The sequence below is a fragment of the Saccopteryx bilineata genome, chromosome 7 (genome assembly GCF_036850765.1).
Source record: "Saccopteryx bilineata isolate mSacBil1 chromosome 7, mSacBil1_pri_phased_curated, whole genome shotgun sequence".
NCBI classification, from domain to species: domain Eukaryota; kingdom Metazoa; phylum Chordata; class Mammalia; order Chiroptera; family Emballonuridae; genus Saccopteryx; species Saccopteryx bilineata.
The window spans coordinates 73,278,257-73,296,203 of record NC_089496.1 but is presented as its reverse complement, the minus strand read 5'-3'; the positions used below and the strand labels follow the sequence as shown (position 1 = coordinate 73,296,203).

The 17,947-nt window shown below is 40.7% G+C and overlaps 1 protein-coding gene across 25 annotated transcripts in view; it reads right to left on the bottom strand.

Moving 5' to 3' along the window:
- Positions 1-17,947, bottom strand: part of ZFAND6 (zinc finger AN1-type containing 6) — a 59,040-nt gene that overhangs the window by 9,640 nt on the left and 31,453 nt on the right. For 14 of the 25 annotated variants that reach the window (XM_066240570.1, XM_066240580.1, XM_066240587.1 and 11 more), the window contains 4 exons: positions 12,947-13,063; positions 6,836-7,006; positions 4,770-4,938; positions 3,438-3,538 (listed from right to left, as the gene is read on the bottom strand). In XM_066240570.1, coding sequence (XP_066096667.1) covers positions 3,438-3,538; positions 4,770-4,938; positions 6,836-6,989 — 424 coding nt within the window. In that variant the 5' untranslated portion in view covers positions 6,990-7,006; positions 12,947-13,063. The remainder of the gene's footprint in view (positions 1-3,437; positions 3,539-4,769; positions 4,939-6,835; positions 7,007-12,946; positions 13,064-17,947) is intronic. The other 11 variants (XM_066240595.1, XM_066240589.1, XM_066240578.1 and 8 more) reach the window with 3 other exon arrangements.

Below are 17,947 nucleotides of genomic sequence, written 5' to 3'. Positions count from 1 at the left end.
TTTAGAGAGAGAAGGGAGCGGGGGAGAAGCAAGAAGCATCAATTAGTAGTTGCTTCCTGTATGCGCCTTGACCAGGCAAGGCCAGGGCTTTGAACTGGCGACATCAACGTTCCACATCAGTATTTTATCCACTGCGCCACCACACGTCAGGCAGAAGGTTTTTTCTTAACACTAGTTTTTGTAAACTGGACAGCTGACATTCCCAAGTGACACTGTGTAAGATACTGCAATTTGTTAATTAAAAAAAAACAACTGAGAAAAATACTGCAATATGCTAAATTCTTGGTTAAACATGAAAAAAATTCTTCAGAACCACGAGGACAAAATGAAAGCAGTACCACCCACCTGGCGGCAAGAGAGTCAATTGTAAGCAGAACACCTACAGAGGAAAAAGCTGTTTCAAGGACACTATGCTGAAGACTCCAATAAAAAGTGGTAGGAAATTCTGGCTTAGGCACATGGTGCTACCATTCACTCTCTTCCACCTGGGAAGTCTTACCAGTTAAATCTATTTCCCTTGAGGGATGCAAATGGAGTAATAAAGAAGGAAACAGATACATGGGCAGGTCACCGAGCCAGTCGATCCTACCTTGGGACTGAAGGGGGACAGGATGCGGCATCAGAAACACACACATCCACATCCCAGCCCAGGAAGCAACACAAGTACTTCTACAACCTAGAGTCGGGTTCTAGTTCCAGCTCAGATGACCACAGGACTTGAGTCAGACTTTTTTTGCCTGTCTCTTTTTGTCCATTTCCTACACAGGTGGAAAAAATTCTCTTTGTTGTCAAGTACATTTACGTGTTATGAAGGTATGTGTCCATACATAGACTCCTATCTGTGTGCATATTTTGATAAAAGAAGACATTCTTAATTCAACAGATGTTTTTTAAAAACCAGGCTAAGAGATTTTTTTACACATTGAAAACTAATCCTCTCAAACACAGATGAAAGGTATACAGAAATTATGAATGCTAAGTTTTTTGTTTTTTTTTAATTTTTTACAGAGACAGAGTGAGTCAGAGAGAGGGATAGACAGGGACAGACAGACAGGAACGGAGAGAGATGAGAAGCATCAATCATTAGTTTTTCACTGCGCATTGCAACACCTTAGCTGTTCATTGATTGCTTTCTCACATGTGCCTTGACCACGGGCCTTCAGCAGACTGAGCAACCCCTTGCTGGAGCCAGTGACCTTGGGTCCAAACTGGTGAGCCTCGCTCAAACCAGATGAGCCCGCACTCAAGCTGGCGACCTCGGGGTCTCGAACCTGGGTCCTTCCGCATTCCAGTCCGACGCTCTATCCACTGCGCCACCACCAGGTCAGGCATGAATGCTAAGTTTTTAAAAAACATACTTAAAAGTTATTACTGATTTAACCTAGAAGTCACTGAAATAATACATGAAAAAAAAAGGAGTCTTTAAAATTTTAAACCCCCCTAAAATTTCTCCTAATATGGCATCAAGACCACCTTTTACATTAAGGGCTAGATACAGAAAATTCTATTTTTCTCCAAACACCATGAATGCTATAAAAACACTTCATCCTATGACTGTTCAACAACCTGCAATCTTCACTCTTGTCAAACCTGTCCAACAGCAGCTACTGTAGCAGTAAGCAGCATGCATTTTTTCAGGATCAATATTCTAAAATATGTTCTATTGTGACATATAAACAACATCTTCATGAGTCGCAGCCTGTGTCCATTCTTCCTTTGTAGCTGTCCCTCAAAACTGCTAAGCAACCCTTGCTTCTTGAAAATGCCCCCCCCCCCCCGCATCTGAGGCCTGACACCAACCAGGGGGATCTAGATGACTGTTCTCCCCTTCGGTGACTCACAAGCCCACTTGCTCTTAATCTGAGCCTCTCACTTTCAATCCATCCCGAGGACTTCCAAATCTCTGACCTGATCTGAGGTTTAAATACTTATTATCTCTCCCTACTACCTCTTTTAATTTTGAAATTTGATTCCTTTCAACTTACTCTATCTAAAACCTTCTCTAACCACATGGCTTCTTTCAGCCTCCTTGTCTAAAGCCACCACACTATCACGGGCACAAAACTGACGCCTTATTGCCACTCATGTCTTATAAGTAGCATGTCCAGTGAATACATCTTGAGATTTTTTTTCTAGTTTTGCCCCCCCCTTTTTTTGCACGAGAGAGAAAGGAAGAGAGATTATAAACATAACTTGCAGTTGCATCACTTTAGTTATTCATTGATTGCTTCTCCTGTGTGCCTTGACTGAGGGCTCCAGCCAAGCCAGTGACCCCTTGCTCAAGCCAGCGACCTTGGGCTCAAGCCAGTGACCTTGGGGCTCAAGCCAGCAACAATGAGGTCACATTCAAACTGGCAACCTTGGAATTTTGAACCTCATTCTTATTTAACTATGAAACAAAAATTATTCACTAATAATATTCATGAATTCATAATATGTTGGGTGGACTAGAAAAATATTTATGTTGGCCAGGTAGTATATTTTCTTGCTATAGCAAAATTGGCAAATAGGCAATTTATGCCAATCATTTGTTGGGCATAAAATCAGCACACGAGGAATTAGCTGGTTTAACTAATTTCAACTTGGGCAAATGAAGCTAACACTAACAGATATCTCTGGCATCACCATGTAAACACCATGTACAATGGAAGGTTTCACTGGCCAGGGCGTCTTCTCTCTTTAAATTACGTCATAGGCAAAACGGCACCCTGTTCATTGTTGGGCTTCTTTCCAGAGTACCAGTTTTTAATGAACACACTTTCCACACACTGGTAGAATATAACTCATTAAGCAGAGGTGTTTAACAAATGCCTCCTCTACTGTTTCTACCCGCTAAGAAAGCCTTCCTAGGTGACTTGGACCCACATGACGTGAATACAAAGAAGACGGGCAGGAATAAGAGATGCCACCTGTAAATACAAGTAACCAAGTGTGACTGTTGTGCTGTGAGTCAATAGATGTGGGGAGAAGGTAACTGTGAGTCAAGTTAAACAGTCTCTTAGAAAATCTGAGTCAAAAATAAGAGATTTCTCTCAAACCAGCAGCCCCAGTTTGCTTGGAGAGAAAACAGTATTTAAATTAAACTGGCTGAAATAATAACAGATAATAGTATAACACTACAGCTCATTCATTCATTTAAATATATTTCTCAAACTAAACAAATTTTGAAGTTTCTAAGTTTATACTGATGACATAATTATATTTAAGTGGGAAATAAAAATGGGTTCCAACATTTCAGTCAATTAAAGACTTGAGGATATAAAAAAAAAAAAAAAAAGACTTGAGGATATAAAGTATTCTGCTCAGAAAGAAAATAAATATAAAAATATGTACTCTAGGCCGACAATTTAAAAAATATATGCACCTAGGCCAGTGTCTGACCTCTAATATTCAAATGTTAAGTAAATAATAGAAGATATGCTAGTTCATGTGCAAACCTTGCAGGTCTTCTGGTTCAGGTATTGCTTTGTCCGCAGATGTACTGTCCACTTGGGAAGATGCTACTGATTCTGATAAAAGTGACTGATTTGATACAGGACTAGAAAAGCAAAAATATTTACATTTTAAAAGATCATCTCTATGCATGAATAGTAACTAAAGTGATATAAGGAAGAGTTCAACATATGTAAGTAGATCATTAAGACAAGAATCAATACAAAAACACTTTTTATAATTTAAACTTAACCATAGTTTTTTAACACTAGAGACTAATTTAGACAGAAGTGTTTGCTTTGAAAATAAAGCAATGGTGTGTGAATTCACTGAATAAAAATTAGCATGATAAAGACATGCATAAGGAACCCTAAGACAAAGCTGTAAACGATCTAATGGCAAAACAGAACTGAACATCTCCTGTTATGAACTGGAAAAAGAAAGTATGAAGTAGGAACTTAGTATCTGTTTCCCAATAGTAGAATAACTACAAAAGAAATACTCTGTATTTGGGGGCTTTTAAATGATGTGACTTCACAGTTAAAAAGAAAAAATATATTATAATACAAATAAATGTGAGTACCACATCATGATATGAAACAAAGAGAACTTGTGACAAGATTATTTTTTATTATTAAGTGAGAGGTAGGGAGGCAGAGACAGACTCCTGCATTCACCCAGACTGTGATCCACCCAGGAAGCCCCCTACAGGGAAATGCTCTGCCGATCTGGGGCCACTGCTTTGTTGCTCAGCAACTGAACTATTTCAATGTCTGAGGTGAGGCCATGGAGCCATCCTCAGCACCCAGGGCCAACTTGCTTGAACCATTCGAGCCATGGCTATGGGAGAGGAAGAGGGATAGGAGGATGGGTGTTGAGAAGCAGATAGTCGCTTCTCCTGTGTGCCTTGACTGGCAATTGAACCTGAGACTACCACACACCAGACCAACATTCTACCATTGAGCCAACAGGCCAGGGCCAAAACTATTTTTTAATATGAAGTACTAATACTTGCAGAGTAAGACCATAATTAGAAGAACTTCGCGTGCTTCAACAGGACTTCAGGGGTGGGTCAGAATAATTAGGAGGAATAAAGGAGAAGCTGACAATGAAATCTGGGACTTTAGACACCACTCTCTCCCCTTCCCTACCTCAATGGAAAAACAAACAAAAAAGCCTTTTTTAACTAGTCAGTAACAGTAATGAGACAAATACAATTTTAGGTCAGTTAATTTGAAAGTGACTTTACATAATTTTCCCTAACAGGACCGATAAAATATGGACCATATCCTTTACTTTTCCTTAGCTTTCCAATCCCCTTTCAGAGACTGCCCTACCTTGGCTGCAGAGATGACGATGTGGAGTCTAACGTTGGCTGAGCTTCTGGGCCACTGCCTTCTGTGCACTGAACTGGTAAAGATTCAGACAGACTACTGACAGAAGTTGCTGCAATGGTACCACATTTCATATTAGTGATTCTGCACTCTGGACAGTCCAACATCTTATCTAAAAAAATCAAGATCAGTTTTCCACAAAATATAGTATACGAACTTTGTTTCACAATAATAATATGCTAGTTCATTACTTTTAGTTAAAAATTTAATACTAATGTTTTATAATTTTAAAAAACCACATTGATTTTAACCATGATGTAAACCATATATACAAACTGTATATATTAATAAACAAAACTCCTACTTCTCAGGAATGAATAATCACCAAACCCTTTAAATCAGTGGTCCCCAACCCCCGGGCCGTGGACGGTACCAGTCCGTGGGCCATTTGGTACCGGTCCGCAGAGAAAGAATAACTTACATTATTTCCATTTTATTTATATTTAAGTCTGAATGATGTTTTATTTTTTAAAAATGACCAGATTCCCTCTGTTACATCTGTCTAAGACTCACTCTTGACGCTTGTCTCGGTCACGTGATACATTTACCCACCCTAAAGGCCGGTCCGTGAAAATATTTTCTGACATTAAACCGGTCCGTGGCCCAAAAAATGTTGGGGACCACTGCTTTAAATCACAAATAACAGCTTCCAAGTACCAGTGCAGAAATGAGATCTTTACAATAAAAAATAATTTAGTGATAAGGCAAATTTCGGTTCAGAATTAGAAATCTGGCTCAGCATATCAGGTTATATCATTTTTCCTGTTCTCCATAAGGAGAAATGTAGATAATGACTTAATTTTAATTACAATAATCTATACTGATTTGATCTTAACCTTAAGAAAAACTGGAGAAGTTTTGATTATATGTTTCTAGCTTTTGGTTGGAACATGAAGCAATGATGAGAAAAACTGCATACAAGATTTTAAGTGAACTAAGTATCAGTCTGCATGTTATTAACCACAGAAACTTAAACACTCAGGCGTTAACCCAGGGGTCTCAAACTCAAGTCAGCATGTGGGCCGCACTAGGTCTACAAAAGGCAACTGTTACGCAACACTTTTCTCACTGCAGTTGAAAACAAAAAAAATCAGTACAACAAGCACAATCGTATATGCAGTTTACTCAGTGTCACAAAACGACCAGAAACTGTAGTTCGCATCACCACTGCTGTTAACTAAGCTAATATCTAGCTAGGATGCTAGAGAAATGAAAAATACAAATAGGCCCCTAGGCTTACTTAATTTTATCCAAAATATTTTGAACTTTGTGGATTAGTCTGCGGGCCGCACAAAATTGTTCGGCGGGCCGTGAGTTTGAGACCCCTGCGTTAACCTAAACGGGATGATGCTAGTTGAGTGTAGTAATACCTGACTTTTGCAAAGCTTACACTCAAGATTCTTCTTACACAATAGTGGATACAAAAGCCCACCTCAACTCTAGGAGAATCCTTTGACTCAAAAAGACTCAAGAGAACTCAGGTGACAGGTTGGACACCCTTTACTGAGTCACACTGCTGGCCTCTCTCCTTAGTGCAGGAAGGCTTTCTCTAAAGTCAGCTGTGGCTATCCATCACCATTCTCTCCTTTTACAACTGTCTTGACTTTAGAAATTATCCAAAATCAAAGAACCAGTCATCCAATACATTCAATTAAAAAACCCAAAAAGAACAAGGGTCCTCCTTGTAGCCCTCATTCCCTTACCTTACTTTCTAAGACAGCTATGAATACTTAAAGTATGCCTCTATTTTAGTAAGAAGATGGAGTTTTGTAGCACAGCAAGTCAGACTATGGAATAAGTTTAGGGCTATTTTCAGGGGGTAAGAATATGCTTATTCCTGTTTCCATACCACTGATAACCACACTACGGAATGAGACGCTTTACTGATATGAATATACCGTAGTAAAATAAATCCAACATGAGAGCAGAAAGGGGTACTGGGTACACTGCACGATCTTCTAAGTGTATCCCAGTTCTCAGTACTGTGGTGCTTTAGCAGAATCACTCACCAGGTGGGCTTATTCTATCATTACTACTATTCTGTCGTTGAAGATGTTCTTTGTAGCATACTGAACACATGCCATTCGTACGAGGGTTTCCATAAAATCCGCAGCCCGTGGAACAAAGCATAGGCACTTGGCTGTGATTAGTTTCTTGAGCCATGTTCCTCCGTTGCACACCTGAAATTCACAAAGAATTAGCCAGAAATTCCCACACTATAATCATTCATTACCCAATTTGCTTTCTATAATAAAGAAAAACCCACATATATACTCCCCTCTAAACCCTCTATGAAGCTGTCTCAAGACCAAGGGCCAAGATGAGGAAAGGGGAAAAAAAACCCAAAAAACTAAAAGGATCCAAACTGAATTGTGATCACTAACTCACTCTACACAAGCAGATCTGTACCCACTTAGAAAGTATAAAGAACTAGAGAAAGGTTTCTGTTCAGAAGATTCCACATCAGATGTTAAGGAAAACCATGAAGTCTAGGTTCAGTTTAGACTCATTATTAGTAGGTAAGAAATATACATAAGTTTTGCTATTTATACTATTAATTTCTTAAGTATTTAAACACTGGTCCAAGTTCATGTTTTAACTTGTATAAGTTCTTCTGTTTAAAAAGTTTTTAACATAATATCAATGCTGGTGAAGAGATGAAAAAAATGGGCAGAATGTTGTTGAAATGAAAAACTGGTTCAATCTTTTTGGAAAGCAATTTGGCAATTCTCCTTAGGAGCCCTGCAAACGACTGCCCTCTGAACCACTCATTCTCCCACAGGGTCTTCCAGAGAATAACTACAAATCAGAAAAAGAAACAAGCACAACTTGAAATGTATAAACAGTATGTTGTCAATTTAAGACAAAAAAAAGGGCATCTACTCATCATCAAAAAGGACACATCAAGGATGGCAAAGCAAATGGTGACTTTTTCTGAATTGTACCTTTTCTGTACTTTTGAAATCCTCTTAAATGAAGATACTACACTTGTGTAATTGGAAACATTTTTTTTTATTTAAAAATTAAAAACTATCCAGAGGAAGTGTTTGGGAACCACATGAAGGCAATAATCAATTAGAGCATATGGAAGAATCCCATGTGCCGTTTCTCCCCATAAAGCAAGTGGCTGTTGGCTTCAGTAACATGATAGAAGGTAATAACAGGCTCTTACTTAAAAATTTCCCCAAAGAAATGAAGGTATATGCACATTATGCACATTTAAGATAAGTCATGTTCAAGGACCTTGAAAATGAGGGGCCATGTTTTGCCATTGAAGTTTCCTTGACCAAATGAAGGAAAGCATTACTATTTCCATTAACAGATTTTTCCCCAGACTGCTGTGGGGTGGGAGGATCCAATGATGATTTCAGAACCAAGAGCAATAACACACCTAACTGGATTACAAAACAAAGCAGCAAGCTTAGCATGTGTCTTTAAAAATTAAGTCATAGGTCCTGGCTGGTTGGCTCAGTGGTAGAGCATTGACCTAGCATGTGGGTTCGATTCTGGGTCAGGGCACACAGGAGAAGCAACCATCTGTTTCTCCCCCTCCTCCCTCTTTCTTCTCCTCCTGCAGCCATGGTTCCATTGGTTGGAGCGCATCAGCCCTGGGTGCTGAGGATGGCTCCATGGAGCCTCTGCCTCAGGCACCAAAAATAGCTTGGTTGCGAGTATGGGCCCAGATAGGCAGAGCATCAGCCCTAGACAGGGGCTGTTGGGTGGATCCCGGATGGGGTGCATGAAGGAATCTATCTCCCCTCCTCTCATTTAAATTTTTTTAAAAAGTCATAAAACTGTTGAGACTATCTAGACCTTTAGCCTAAGAATACAATTTGGAATTTTGACAAATATCTTTCTTACCCCATGGTGGCAAGTCATTTTAGGATCTACTCTTTGCTGCTCTGAGATATAGCTATAAAATATAGTGCATATATATATATATACACACACACTACAGTACATTAGGTCCCTCCCTCTCCTACAGTGCTGTAAATTTACATATCAGATTAAAAAAGAGTAACAATGACGACACAGAAAGGCTAATAACCAACATTTTCTTGATTTGGGAGCCTAGGCTCCTGAGGGATAGTGTGCTGTCTGGTTTGGGTATTAGGGTGATTGTTCAGGTCATGTACACTGCTGGCAGGAGATGGCACTGGGCCTCTCAGTACAGGTAATCTGGCTCCAGGGTCCACGCTGTACACCAGTGGTTCTCCAAGTGTGCACCATGGACCCCAGGGAGGTCAAACTGTTTTCGTACTAACACAAACTATTTATTTGCCTTTTTCACCATAGTGACATGTACAAAAGCAATAGTGACCAAGGAGCAAAATCCTGACAGTGGCACCAAAGTATACTACTAGGTGAATTCTTCATCACCACATATTCACAGCAAAGCTAATTTTATTTAGTTTCAACCTTGTACACACATCCTGTTAGTATTTTGTGCAGCTAAGTGGGCAGTACACATAAAGCATTTCTGCTGTGCACAGAAGTGTGAAGACTAAAGAGCTTGAGACTTGTTTGGAGGTTCTAGCAGGGGAGCGCAGCTACTCGTATACCCTTGACCGAAGAACGGTCCTCTCCTCTAGCGGGGAAGGTCGTCCTCTTCGACCGAGCGCGCAGCTTCGGGAGGGACGCACATGGAGCGGTGAGGGAGGAAGGGGACACCCGCCTAGCCAGCCAGATCAGCCGAATCAACCCTGGCGATCAATGGGGTGACAGATGTCGCAGCCAGATCGCCCTCACATCCATGAAGACTAAAGAAAAAGCACTTGTGCAACTGTTTGAGTTATAAGCTGAAAGTCATCTTTTTTTCATGGAATATATCTTTAATTTGAAAGGAGACTGACAAAACTTGTTATTCAGACAAGTATGGCAGATATTTCCTCAAAAATTAACTAAGTGAGCCTGTCACTTCAAAAAAAAAAAACACAACAAAACAACTAATAGTACTATGGCCAAGGTCAACATTTATGTGAAAACAATTTTGACAAGTATCTCCAACTTTTAGACTTTCTGCTAAGATCACTGGTGATATTAATGACATGTGAGTATTCAGTTACTACATCAATGCTTGGAAGAATAGTGTAAGTCAGCAACCAATGTTTTCCAAGTGACCAAATGTATAATGGTGCAAAATGACTCATGAACGAACGATTGATTCAAAGTGAACGACAGACCAGTGAATTTTAAAGTGACAAAAAGTTTTTATATATTTTAGATTCTACATTTCATCTATCCCTTTCAAAAGCAGCAAATTGTTTTAGTGTAATACCAAAGAAGAACAACTTCCATGATCTAAAAAGGTTATTGAAATAAAGCTTCATTTTCCAACCACAGCTAGTATGACACTGGTCTTTCTTTGTAGCAATGTAACAAACTGAATATAGAGTCAATTATGAGAATTTGGCTGGTTGCTATTAAGCTAGACCTTGAAGAGACTGGCAAAAATGTGCGAAAATGTCACTTTTCTCACTAAACCATTTTGATGTGGGAGGAATGGTTATTTTCCATAAAATATTTTTAAATAAATTATCAAATATTCTCAGCTTTAATTTGTAACACGATAAATATCGCTAGATATAACCCACGTAATCAAAAGCTCTTCCGGGCACCTAATAACTTTAGAGAATATAAAGGTTCTGAAACAAAAACTTTTGAGGACCCACAACTGTGAACCATGCATTCTCAAAGCAAATCCCCTTATTCATAATGTATAAAACTCAGATACACATATAATACATAAAGAAGTGTACAATATATCTGTAAAATTAAAATTTTACAGAGGTGGTAAGTCCAACTCGAAACAAACTGTTTAAAAAGGCTGCTTAGGAGGACAAGAAAGAAAAAAAGATCAAGAAATACTGTTGTAAACCACCACCTATTAGCGACATTAAAAATGATGTAAATTAAGAATTAAAAGAACTTTCCCTACTGGTACTTTAGTACCTGGGTGGCAATCACATGCACCCAGAAAACATAAACACTCCATTTCTATGAAAACTCAAATAGTCACAGACTAAAAGTACAATATGACCACTAAGCTGTCACTTGTCACAACACTCACTTTTGAACAGTAAGATTAAAACTGGAAAACTAGCAACACTGGTAATTTCCCAAAGCCAAACTGCACTGAACAAATTAAAAATGACTTTCAAAGTCAAGAGCTTTCTTATAAAAAAAATAAACAAACACTATTATCCTGGCAGATAAAAAGAACAAAGGATTTCACAGCTTACTTAAAAAGGAAATTAAAGGGGGGAGTCGAATCAACCTTGTGTATTCATCTTTGGGATTCTAAATGTCCTTTTCCATGAAGGTTCAGCAGAAGACCAAAACAGCGAAAGGGTATCTTAGTTCATGTGACTGGGCAGCGCTAGAGCCTGGGTAGCTGGGCAGAAACAGGAAGTCCTGCCTCCCTTGCCACGGTACCTTTCCAGTGGGTGACACAACATGTAGGCCCATCAGTGGGCACTCAGGAAGGCAAAGAGGGAAGGGAAGAGAATGAAAAAGATAGAACAGTTCCTTAATTGCTGCACAGTGGGATTACAACATTACAAATCCAAGGGGTAAAGAATGAGATTACCAGACATAAACAAAAAAAATTGATTAGCATGGTATAATTTTTTAAGTCTAGAATTACAGAGAATTTAGAAAACGTGCTTTCTCTCAATAACAAGCAAAACCGCAACTCATTACCCTTTTACCCTCTTGGATAGTACTTAAGAGTTACTCAGAGATGACTAAGGGGCCCTGGCCGGTTGGCTCAGCGGTAGAGCGTCGGCCTAGCGTGCGGAGGACCCGGGTTCAATTCCCGGCCAGGGCACATAGGAGAAGCGCCCATTTGCTTCTCCACCCCTCCGCCGCGCTTTCCTCACTGTCTCTCTCTTCCCCTCCCGCAGCCAAGGCTCCATTGGAGCAAAGATGGCCCGGGAGCTGGGCATGGCTCTGTGGCCTCTGCCTCAGGCGCTAGAGTGGCTCTGGTCGCAATATGGCGACGCCCAGGATGGGCAGAGCATCGCCCCCTGGGGGGCAGAGCACCGCCCCTGGTGGGCGTGCCGGGTGGATCCCGGTCGGGCGCATGCGGGAGTCTGTCTGACTGTCTCTCCCTGTTTCCAGCTTCAGAAAAATGAGATGACTAAGGGCCAAAAACTGTTTTGTTTTATTTACATCATCTCATTTCATTATCTCCAGAATCCTATGATGTGGGTGCTGTTGAGATCTCTATTTTAAAAAACAAGAAAAATTATATTCAAAGAGACTTAATGCCTGTACTCCCTACTTCAAGGCCACCTCCACTTTGTTACCCGACTAATTTTTATTTTTTAATTTTTCCATTGATTTGAGGAAGAGAGAGAGAAGGGAAGATGGAAGGGAGAGAGCGGAAGACAAGGAGAGGGTTTGGGAGGGAGAAAGGGAAGGAGGGAGGGAGAAAGAGAGAGGGGAACATCAACTCATTGTTCCATTTAGTTGTGCAATCATTGATTGCTTCTCATTTGTGCCCTGACCGGAAATAGAACATGTGACGACCGTGGTGCGTCTAGCCACTAAGCCATCCAGCCAGGACCATCTGACTAATCTTAGAAGCATAAGTTTCTAAATCTGGGATCTTTACTGCTACTAACTTCAGGAGAAGAAAATATTCACATAATATGTTGAGTTAAATAAACATGGACACGAGGCTGTGAACTAGTACTGCAGGCTCAGGGGCTAGGACAAGCTTTCCCCTCACCTCCTGAGTTTTTTAAGCACTCAGAATTAGCCAATCTTCTTTGTAATTCTATCAAATGGATATCCCAGAAATGAAGAAAACAGAACTTATGGTACATCTTACTTTTTTTTTTTATTCTAATTTTTTATCATAATTGATCAAAAGAGAAATACTCGTCCTGGTACAGGTGTTGGTGTTGAGATTAGTGTTTTCTGGTAACACACAGTCATTTCCCACAATTCTTGAGCATATGACCTACTGCTATCACATGGACAATATACACATTCTAGGGGAAGGGTAGGAGCAAGTACTTTTGCAGAAGTGACAAAAATACAGAAAATTTCATAAAACAAATAGATCAGAAAGTATGATTTGCTACAAAATGCATGGGATGAATGCTACTCACGCTGATAGAAACATAAGGACCTAGATTAGGTCCCTACGGAACTGAGGATGCTTTGTGGTTCTCTGTACAGCAGGCCCAGGTCCCTGGGTCGGGCTGCCTTTCCTGCTGCTGCTTGGGCTGGAAGACAAAAAGGGGTGAGGAGTCTGGCTAACAAGCACGTAACACCTTTGAGGACAAACTACATATTCTTTCCCAGCAGATGATTATTTCATCATTTCCAACTTGTTAGGTTATAGAAAGAGACCCTTAAAGTTACATATAAACCTTACTTTCCCGTTATTGCTCTAAGGAAAATTTTCATTGGTATAAATCTCACAAAAAACAAGCGACTGCAGTGTTTGCAGCTGAAGAAGACAGGTTTGAGAAAAGCTCTGACTGGCATTCCCGTCTGCCATGGCTCTCATTTGTGCCCCTGCCCACGGATGTTTCCATCAGGGGTCAGCAGACTTTTCTGTAAATAATCACACAGTAAGGATTTTAGACTTCAGGGCAGTCTCTGCTCCAACGACTCGACTCTGCTGTGGTCGTGCAAAGGCAGCAATAGTCAATAATAAATATGGCTGCTGTGTTCCAACAAAACTGTGCTATGGCCACTAAAATCTGAATTTCAGAGACTTTTCACATCACAAAATGACACTCTTTTGATCCTCCCCTCCCTAAAAATAATTTCTCAGCTCATGAGCTGAACAAAAATAGGAGAGGAGCAAAAAAATCTGCCAACCAATGGACTGAATAAAAAGACGGCTTTAGTGTCCAGTGGAAGACTGAGTAGACACAGGACGCACGCACAGTACTATTAACTGTGGGATTCTCCAAACCAAAGCTGAGTGTAAACTTTAAGTATTATTTGCTCTTGCTAAGTCTCATCTGTCTTTATTAAGTGAATGTTCATCACCTAACAAGGGGAAAGGACAAGGAAAGGCAGGATTCATCTGAATCTGATTCCCTGGGTTTGGTTTGTGTGGTGAGTTGTTGCTACTGTGAGAAAGATGATAGCATACTGTTTTTTTACTCACCAAGACTAAATAAATTCATGGCGTCTTAAAAATTATAAAAATCATTTTACAACTAAACCTAGAAGATGCTTGTAGTTTGTGTCTGCCTGGTATGTTTTCCTTCCTCCCTTACCTGAAACATAATTTATTTATATATATATATATATATATATATAAATTTGGACAGAGAGTCAAAGAAAGGGACAGACAGGTAGGAAGGGAGAGAGATGAGAAGCATCAATTCTTCGTTGCAGCACCTTGGTTGTTCATTGATTGCTTTCTCACATGTGCCTTGATGGGGGGGGGGGGGTTACAGCAAAGCGAGTGACCCCTTGCTCAAGCCAGCGACCTTGGCCTTAAGCTAGTAACCTTGGGCTTCAAGCCAGCAACCTTTGGGCTTAAGCCAGTGACCATGGGGTCATGTCTATGATCCCACGCTCAACCTGGATTACCCTGTGCTCAATCCTGCAACCTCGGGGTTTCGAACCTGGGTCATCCGCACCCCAGTCCAATGCTCTATCCACTGCACCACCTCCTGGTCAGGCTTGATTTACTATTAAATTACACTTATGTTGTCAATCTTCCCTTGACTGAAATGAGACCTCTGTAATGGAAGGGGTTTTGTCCATTTTGTTCACTGATGCTTAAACTAATGCTTGGTACATGGCAGGCCTTCAGTATTTATTGAATACACAGATGAAATGGCCCTGGCACCTTGCCAGCATGCAACCAGTAGTCATCAGGTATTTACCCCAAGGCGAGAAACTGGATTTGCCTTCGGGTTTGCCAGCAGGGCCACTACACACAGTTCTGTACTTTGTGCACTAAACAATATGCTTGGTCTCTCGCTCCAAGCTCTTCTAATTTGGTCCACTTAGAGGGTTTCATTTAGCAGTTTGCCTAATTTAGCATGCCAAATATAGTTATTTTATGAGTAAAATTAAGGGTAGTCTATTTTATGTTCTCAATCTAACCCAGGTTCCACATCACATGCCTCAAGAATTAGACATTAGACATAGCTATTAATTGCACAAGGCAACCCAAGATCCTCTTTTGCAAAAGGGGGAAAACCCACTCAAATTTTACTACTGCTTTCCATATACGTGGACTTTCATTCACTTTTCTTCTCAAAAACACTACCACAAAATTAAGAGCTGCATATGCAAGCTCCATATACAAAACCCTTCTTTTTATTCTCTCCTCTGACCTTCAAGATTATATATAATTCAATCATACAAACTTTGTGTTTCAACTCTCGCCCAACCCTTTCAAGGGTCTCCTCTCCTAAGGCAAATCTCCAACTTAGTATCCCAATACAGGCACAGAAATGTCTCTCCCGGATTTCTTCTGTTTAACATGGTCACCCTCTCAATTTCAATCTCTGCTGCTCCCCTGAAATTCTGTACAAACTTTTTATACAAATAACTGGCTTCACTATTTAATTTTATTTAACAATATTTATATAATGCTTTCTGTGCCAAACACTGTTCAAAGCACTTTGAAATATCAACTCCTTTAATACTTCTAACAATCCGATGAACTGGGTATTAGGACCACCCTCACTTCACAGACCAGGCATCAGAGGGGAAGTATATTGCTCAAGGTCCCATAGCTCTTCAGTGATGGAGCCCAGAGTCACCCTAGTTGTGTGGCCAAGTCCATGCTCTAAAGTAGCAGTTCCAAAGTGGACCCGCAGAACCTGGAGATCCCTGAAGTCTTCCCAGAGGTCCAGGAGCTAAAACAGGGGTCTCAAACTCGCGGCCCGCCGAACAATTTTGTGCGGCCCGCAGACTAATCCATGAAGTTCAAAATATTTTGGATAAAATTAAGTAAACCCGTGGATTAGTCTGTGGGCCGCACAAAATTGTTCGGCGGGCCACATGCAGCCCGCAGGCTGCTAGTTTGAGACCCCTGAGCTAAAACCATATTCATAAAAAAAAGACCTCGCTGTGTGCCTTTCCACGGGGATGACTGGCAGTACAAAAGCGGGGGTGGGCGGACAGAACAGCTGGAGCCTTGGCACAGATCAAGGCAGCAGCGCCCAACTGTGTGAGTCAGTCGCTGCAGTCCTCATCGCCACACTCAACAACAATAAAGCCGCTGTCACTTAGGAATATTGTTAATAAAACAATAACAATAATTTTATTAAACCTTGATGCTGACTTCATTGTATCTGACCACCCCGAGCTGTTCTGGGACAGTGGCAACCAGTCAAGTCTTCCTTATTCCCGTTTCCCATCCATATGCCCCAAACTGAAGTCTACCTTTGGGCAGATCTGGGCACACAGCTCCCGGTCAGCATCCCAGTTCAGGGAGAGGCCAGCTAAGGAAACATACTCCACAAATTCAGAGGGAAAGAACAGACAGCTACTTATAATAACATCGCCCTTCAATAGAACTGAGATGTGAACAATGTATAAATAATATGGTCTGTAAGGAAAGTAAATAAGAGAAAAACCAAAGTGAAAACAGAGACCAGTTATTCAGTTTTTCAAGGTTGTATCTGTATCCCCAGTGCTACATTATTATGAGCTGTAAAACTTTTTCTCTAGAGGGCCCACAGTAAATAATTTAGGTTCTGTGTGCCACACAGTCTCCATCACAGGGTTCAACTCTGCCTTGGTCATGAGAGAGAAGCCACAGACTTAATGAACACAAATGGGCATAACTGTATTCCAATAAAATTTTTATTCACAAAAAGAAGTGTTCAAAAGGATGTGGCCAGTGGGCCAGAGCTTGCCAGTCCTTGTTCTAGAGCAATGCCAGGCACGTAAGAGGATGAATAAATAATTTCAAAACTATTTCAGTTACAATATCATCGGGAAAGACATAGCAAAATTATATGATTACCCATCAGTTTTATTTTCTTTTGCAAAAGTTCTTTGTTCAAGGTGCCTTAATACACTTAATTTGGTGCCTACTGCTCTCAAGAATCAGCATAGAGCAGGCGTTCCCAAACTACAGCCCCCTGAGGCCATTTATCTGGCCCCCCGCTGCACTTCCGGAAGGGGCACCTCTTTCACTGGTGGTCAGTGAGAGGAGCACTGAGTGTGGTGGCCCTCCAATGGTCTGAGGGACAGTGAACTGGCCCCTGTGTAAAAAATTTGGGGACCCCTGGTAGAGACAGGAATATAATGTGTGATTTTCATGTATCTGCACAGATACCACATCTAATTCCAAAATTATAATCACTTATCAGCCACAAAAACACAAAATGCTAAGAAGCACCTCCACAGGGGCATATATTTAAAAAAATGCCCAGAATGATTGTTGCAAGATATTCCAGAAGTTGACTCTTTTTTTAGTTAAGAAGTAATGCCTTGGGGAGAGGGATAACAAATACCTTGTGGAAAGAGGCCTCATCACTGCGAAAGTTATAAGCACAGGGACAACTCGATGTGTTGTAAGGCACTGTGAAAAGGACAAAGAACTGACAAAATTGTAAAGCTGACTCTGATTCTGCCACTTCCTACTTATTTAAATCAATGGTGAGCCTCAGAGTCCTCAGATGACGACAGGAGTGATAGTTGTTTCTACTTCATAGGATTTGGGGAAGATCAAATGACAGTAAAAACACTTCAAACCCTATAAACAGCCACAGAGAGCGTAGGCAGCTTTTCCAGGTCAAACATCTGCAGTTCATCATGAGAGCGAGAGCTGCGAAGTACCAGGTATTTAATGGTAGCTGCAGTCGTAAACCCCAGACTCCTTCCTCACCCACAGTGCACAAGGGCAAGGACATTAAAGCCTCCCTGCCACACAGACAGTGAGATGGCCTGGGAGGAGATCTCGGCATGCACCTCACTTTCCGCCCCTGGCAATACAACTTTCTTGATTAGAAGTATGGAGGAATAGTTTCCAACATCTTCCTCTCAAAAAGTTTATAAAAAGGAGGCACCAATTATTCTGGAGAACTGCCAACAAAAAGTTACTAAGTGTGCATGTTTGTTATTCCTACTTGTGGACATCTAAAAACAAGTGTGTGGTCTTATCAGGGGAGAGAATC